The sequence below is a fragment of the Papilio polytes genome, unplaced genomic scaffold (assembly GCF_000836215.1).
Source record: "Papilio polytes unplaced genomic scaffold, Ppol_1.0 DF822067.1, whole genome shotgun sequence".
NCBI lineage: Eukaryota > Metazoa > Arthropoda > Insecta > Lepidoptera > Papilionidae > Papilio > Papilio polytes.
Window position 1 is genome coordinate 5,683,692 of NW_013527137.1, and position 7,312 is coordinate 5,691,003.

The 7,312-nt window shown below is 35.2% G+C and overlaps 1 protein-coding gene across 1 annotated transcript in view; it reads right to left on the reverse strand.

Moving 5' to 3' along the window:
• Nucleotides 1-977: 977 nt before the first annotated feature.
• Nucleotides 978-7,312, reverse strand: part of LOC106106889 (WAS protein family homolog 1) — a 32,932-nt gene continuing 26,597 nt past the window's right edge. Inside the window, exons 6-7 of the mRNA XM_013287548.1 lie at nucleotides 4,214-4,286; nucleotides 978-1,172 (exon numbers count right to left, since the gene is read on the reverse strand). Of these exons, the coding sequence (XP_013143002.1) occupies nucleotides 978-1,172; nucleotides 4,214-4,286 (268 nt within the window). The remainder of the gene's footprint in view (nucleotides 1,173-4,213; nucleotides 4,287-7,312) is intronic.

A 7,312-nucleotide genomic window follows, 5' to 3' on the forward strand; every position in this document is an offset into this window, starting at 1 on the left:
TTTTTATTTCAATAAAACTGTAATCGACAACTCAACAACTATTTCATCGTGTTGGAAACAGAGAATAAATAATTTTATTAAAATTCAACTTGTAATATACAGCAATCTTTTTACACTATAAATTGTACGTGAACGGAAAATTTTTAGAATACAATTTTCAACATGCAATCCAATTAAAGCTATAAATATTTTTCTTATACAATCCTATCTATAAAAGCGGCATTTCGCAATTGTCAAAATCGTGCCTCAACGCGCAGTTCCGGGTTGAGTTTGCCGACCTATACATACATTATATATAATTTTTTCTTTTCACAATTCTGGAAATGCTAATCGGCCGAACCAGTTGATAGTTCGCGCGCAAGGCTCGCGCTCGCTCACCTTCCCAGAAACGAAAGCGAGACGGCTAACAGCTCGCCCGCGCCTGCGCCCGCGTCTCACTACTAGCCAGAAATGTCATTATCGTAATAACCTCCCGGAATGAGGGCCCTTTCCGATATAACTTCGTAAATAGAGAACACGGTACAGACGTAAACAGATGCTCACAATATTATGCTAAAATTAGAGCTTATACACAAATAGCGTTCTAAAACGAGCTAGACGAGCGATTTACGCGCTCAATTTTTTCATAGCGTAGCATCAAAGTATACACAGTTAGCACATTTGAATACGTGTATAGACGTTAAAAGTACCATCTAATCATATTTACTTTTTTAAATGGACAATTTATAAAAAGGCAAAGCGGTCTGGCTCCGTCGATAATTTCAAGGGATATTATGACTTGTTTCCAAGAAGGCGCAGCTATTAAATTGACCAAAACCGCACCCGAACCGGTCACACAAATATCCATTACATAATTATCGACATATGCATTTAGACATCGTTACAAGAAATGCATTTTATAAAACAGGAAAATTGTAATTATTGTTATGTTATTTATAAATGTATATTATTTTTATAGTAAAATCGGTAATAAGTTACTAATCCCAGTCGTCATCGCTGGAGGATCGTTGCGGTGTGGACTCTCCGGGCTCGGGGATGGCGTTAGCCATGGCGTGCAGCAGGGAACCGCCGCGCGCGCCTGCTCGCTCCGCACCAGAGATGCCGCGCCGTCTCATCGACAGCTTGGCGTGCAGGTCCGCCATCAAGTCGCCGCCTACTGCCGCTTTGTTACCCTGTGAACATAAATCATACTAATATTATAAATGCGAAAGTTTAGATGGATGGATGGATGTTTCTTAGAGTTTGTAGCCTAAACGCCTAAACGGATTTCGATGCAATTTGGCATAGATGTAGAGGAAAGTATGGAAGAACACATAGGCTACTTGCATTTGTTTTTTCTTAATTCCGAGCGAAAGGAGTCGCGGGCGAAAGCTAGTATACAATAATTTATAGGGTAAACGTTACAAGATAAAGTAGTGTCGATTATCCATTGCATTAAGGCGTTTTGCGCCGGAGAATTACATATCACGACTCGTCATGAGAAACAAACGTCTATATAATAGGCTTCGATTATTTGTATAACTATCAAATTCTATGTATTAATTTTTATTAGCCCTTTATCGTTACTCATACATAACTAATTTAAAGTTTATTGGTTATAAAAATATGATAAAACAGTTACCATTTCCCGATAGCGCGGATGTTGGGATGAAAATAGTGTAAAATGGAAATAATTATCGTATAAAGTACTGAGAAACGAGTGGGACGTTACGTTGTTATCTGTTATATTATAACGAAGTTCAATGGCACGTTAATTAAAAAGATATAGAATATTATTATAATAAATTAAATTGGCTTATGTAAGACATTGTAATCTAACGATGCTAAGATTTGATTGTTTGTTGGAAGTTGCGTATGGAGTTATGTGAAGTAATCGATGCGGGCAAACGTTTAGTTAATAATGTATTACAGTCATAGTGAATATTGGATTAATAATATCTAATTTCGTTAGAGAGCTTGTCAACTGTAAAATGATTATCTTTTTTGGTAATTGCATCTTAAAACTAATGGGACTGGACGTAACAGAAGTATTTTTTTGTTACTAATAAGAGTTGTCTCAAAAGTAAACACATAAACACACACTTGTGTCAACATAAGGGCTTTTGTCGCCAATTGAGACAGCGAAAAGACTTAAGTCGACTATAGCATTCACATACTATGTATAGAATATTAATCAAATCATTGCTCGACAACAGTGTATGTGCCATTTCAATTTTTAGATACTATCAAACAATAATATCCACTAACAGCTTAAACATAAGGAGTAGAATCGCATGTAACATCGCAAATGTGGCTCGGTCGACCCGCTAACAGAATCTCCATAACAGGATAACCTCCAATTGAATAATTTAAGTAATAAACATTTGGGAGCGAACCTGCTCTTCCTTTTTAGAAGCAGCGGTATCTCAACGAGCTGTTACCGAGAAGTGGACGTGGGGGAAAAAATTGCCAGAGCAAAAAGTATTCTACGTAGTGCAAAATGTAAATACTTAAGATGGCCACGGCCATTCCTGAGGCCAACTTACATTACGATGCTGCGGCCAAATCGCTTCTCGCCGTTGTTGGCAGAATTTAAAATAACATTATAAAAAATGTCAACAAGGTAAAGATTTAGATATTTAATACAAGCATTAAACTATTACATTTACTTGTTTATGTAAATAACTATCTTACTACATGTTAATATAAAATGTTTTGTTAATTTACGTTATTTAAAACAAATGTAATGGTCACAAACAAAACAATAAATACTGCTAACGTGTATAGGTCAGGTTTATCGTATAATTGTTGAGCATAGTGCAGAGGTGGCGAAACCAACGACCGCATTAGTCTATAAAAAACAATCTATAAAAAATAACTTGGACAAGTTTCGATTTCTTGGTAATTCAATCATCTTTAAAAATTTTGAAATGGCTTTAGAAAAGGACAAGAATTACCTCGATGGATAGAAAATATCATTTTAAACCTACACTTTTTAAAGTAACAAAATATTTCTCGATTATCTGTTTAAGTCAAGAACGATTCTGAAAACTTACTCAAACTGAAAGTTCTCAAACTCAAATATTTTAAATTGGCATTTCTTTGATAAGCTGCACTAATTAAAATATCGATTAAACATCCGGATCTGCGGCCCTTGTATTCAGAGCTTTGACACCTCTGGCATAGCGTCCAGCCAAGAACGTTAACCTGTTTATTTTGTTACGAAGAGTTAAACAAAAATCGACCTTATTCCTATTTGAATTCAGTTACAAATTACATAAGTTATACAGTAGCGGTGTTAGTTTATTTATTGGGCCGTTATCACAACAAACAAGTTAAATAGAGTTTACAATTGGTTACGGTCACGAGCTATAATATATATAGAGTAGACTGAAAACCCTACCTTTGATAATATTTCGGCACAAATATCGAAACTTTTCGCGTAGTTATATATGTATTCCAAGCAATATTATACATATAGCTAATAAAAAGTTGTTAAAGACATGATTTGGAAACATGAAATCAATATTTTAGATACCAGAATATCTATAGGATACACAGACAACGAATCTTCAATACATAGAGATATTTAAATCGAATAAGTTAAATCGTTTCATAAAAGATGGTATTAAAAACGGTTTTGTTCAGAAATAAAAATAAAATACAAATAAAACGAAACACATTTTTTGTGCTACCTATATTGGTATATAAAAATTTGATTTGAGTTTTTATGACAATAATATTGAAAGATTTTTTGTTATCGATATTCTTTTTTGGTGCCGGACCTCTGGCCCCGATATTAAACGAAGTATCACGCCGCGACCATTTCGGAGTATCCATTACCTCACTTCATGCGGAGAGTTGATTTAAATTATAAAAAGGTAATTTATAACAAATTTTACATAGAATTGTTTTGTTTTAAGTGATTATACTCGTAGTCTCTCATTTTAGACTCATACAATTGCAGAAACTTTAGGATGCAAGTGTACGTGTGATTACAAACACGTTGAAAAAATGATTGTTCCTTACATTATTTTAGTGTAAGGGATTTTCTAGACAAAGTTGTCTTCTGCGAATATATAAAAGACTTAAGTTCAAATATTCAAACACTCAAAGGGATGCAAAACGTCGATTCATTAAGAATTCAGGAGCCACAAACATTTCTCGAAGTACTAGAGCGTAAAGTGCTATAAAAATATTATAGGGCGACAAAGAGAATTCACTAATCGTATACTTTGTTAGTGCCAACAGTGAACACTAAGGGTAGGCCATTAAATACACCGGCGTCGGTTCTTTCAGCGAACGATCTATAAAAACAAAGAGACATACAAACGCGTCTCCGAAAGGAGCGTACACATCACATATTCCCGGGAAACGCGCGACAAAAGCCGGCTCATGCGAAATGAACGCTTCAACGGAAATTATCGATTCCCTTTAAACGATACAGCGATTTGTGAACTTGAATCTATATTAATACAACTATACTGAGATGTTGACAGAGGAAAAATACTACGAGCTATTATTTTCTGGATCTCGGAACTCTGCTATTCTTCAAAGCTATTCAACAATTATTATACAAGCAATTACGCGATATTGTTCTCTCATAAGTCGGTTCAGTTTCGATAATAAATTTTCAAAGATATTGGTTAAAATGAAGTATAGTTTTACATTGAATAACAATAACTTAACTTTTAAGTATGGAAACGAGTGAAAATTGAAAAACTTGTGCGTATTAAGATGAAGGCTTCTTAATAAGGTAAGGACCTACATTGTAATATTTGACTTAGCATTACATTCGTCGCTCTCTATAAATGTTAGAAAGTTAAATTATGTAAAATAATAACTTATTCCAAACCACGGATAATTTTAATTAACCAATGAACTGAACTATTACAGTTTACACCTAACAAGCCTAAACCTACTTTTTAACACAGGTTATTTTAACGAAAAACATTCGGTGAAGGGATATTAAAAGGGGCTAGTAAGTAACTTAAAAGAGAAAGTTGAATAAATTATACCTATCGATTCGGTTGGACTAAATCTTGATATCGTTTTTAATATTTAGGTCCTGTTTCATTCGAAAGATATTTAGTGTCGCAATCAGATGTGTTCATAAATAGATCTCCTTGTAGTTTTACTATAAATCTAAGCTAAACGAATCTTTATTCACCCATTAAACTTTGAGTTAGCAAAAACGTGGGCAAGGCAGGCGAATGTGTTCAAGGAATTGTGGAAGCGGGGTCTTGGTGTATTGATAGGCCTCAATTAAAAACCGGTGTGTGAAATGTGTTCACGTGCCATTTCGTTATAATGGTGACATATTTATAATATTAAAGGCCTGTCCCACCACTAGCTGATAGAGGCTCAGATAGGTTAAAAAAGACGTCACACAAGATAAGGTAACAAAATCCGATATTTCCATCACATATTTTACACATCGGATTGTTCTCAGACAATTTACAATTTGGTAGGGCAGGATCTAATTATTATTAATGAATATAATATAAATGAAATATCTTGCGGTTTATAATTTCTGTTAACCTTACACTATAAGTTCAGTTACGATGTCGATGAAATTTTTTTTACATATATTATCTAGAAATTTTCTCAAGTATTACTTATTATTATTAGAATAACTCAACACCTATGATATTCACAGATGAAGGAATTAAAAGGAAATTCATAGAGTAATTTGCATATTTTCTGGGAAACTCAGGCTGAGGACCGTTCTATCGAAACATCGAGAGAAAAAGGTCAAGTGTTAATAAAAACAGTAAGGGACCTCGTAACGTAAACAACAAATTTACATATCTATTCGCACGTGATCCCCACCACGTGGAAGCACACACACATACAAACAACACAATAGCCGTTGATACTATTATCAATATTACGTTATCACAGAGTAGAATAGTTGTCATTCTTAGAAGTACGCCAACATACAATTACAACGGTTTCCTTGAAGCGTCCGGCATTGTAATTATCCATACAGAGCCAGTCCGTGGTTTAGATACAAAAATAGAAACCATAGTTTTTGTTCCGGCCGACAAAGTAATGGCTAATTAAATTGACCAGGACAATTAATTTTTTTTAATAGGTCGATGTTTGACCGCGATTTTTATGACCGTATAATCTAAATTGTAGTGACGTAGGTATTTTAAATATAAGCATGTAGATGATCATAAAATTTTTAATCAATTGTATATGGGACGAGGAAAGCAAGATCAATTTAACCCGAATAGAGACCGAGTAGTAACACTAAAGGTTAAACAAAGACTGGCTGCTGTTATTGCATTAGAAATGTTTAATCGATTTGACCTAAATCGAATGAAAAATATTTTCGATTACGAGAGGGTATCAATTCCTCGGAATCGTACGTTCGTTAAGGTTGAACGATTAAAACAAGCGTCGCGCCGGTTTGCGGCTAATTCGCAGGCTTATTGGAGCGATGGGGGCAATAAAGCGCTAATTGAGTACCAATACAAGAAGCCCATGAACGATTCCGCGAACCGCAAGATCGACACGCTTCATCTGCTTTGTTACAATATTAATAAATAAATAAATACTTTATCTGAAAGAAATAAAAACACGTTGGATCCAGGAATTGTTTTTAAACTCTTAGGTCATAGGACAAACTGTAAAAGTAGGCATGACCTCTACAGTACATAGAGAATGCAAGGGAAAAAGATGTAAAGCTCTGGGTAAATACACCGAGTAATAATAAAATGTGATAAACAGATTCGGTTTGTGTGTACCGCGTGCGTATAAAATTATCTCTTGTAGCAATTAATAATAACTAAAAATACAGCAAAAGGCCACTTGTACGATTACAAGAGATAACACATTGTCGGTAATGATATGTTTCTCCGTAAACTACGTATGTACGTTTTACTTCAATGTCGGGTACATAATAATTAACGAGCGTATTGTTGTCGGTCGCACATCCTTGTCAGGCACGCGCCCGTAAACCTACTTAAATGGCGAGGTGACTTTGTCGTGACATGAAACAATCTACAAACGCTATTTTTATTAGCAAACTAGCTATCGCCTACGACTTCATATAAGCTTAAGCATTCTATCAGAATAGTGTGAGTTCATCGGCCAAGGGTGGCTGGCAACAACAGTTTAGATGCTGTCTTGACAATTGTCAAAGTGTGGTCGTATGTGGATGGTGGTAATAGAATGTCGTTTGACAGCCCACTCGACGAAGTGGCGGGCGCGTGCGGAGACCGGTTCCAAAATCGATTCCCGGCATAGCACTCGGTCGTGTTTTAGCTGAACAGATTTGAACTTTTTACTCTTCATGAAATGCGCGAATCAAACCACGTATCGA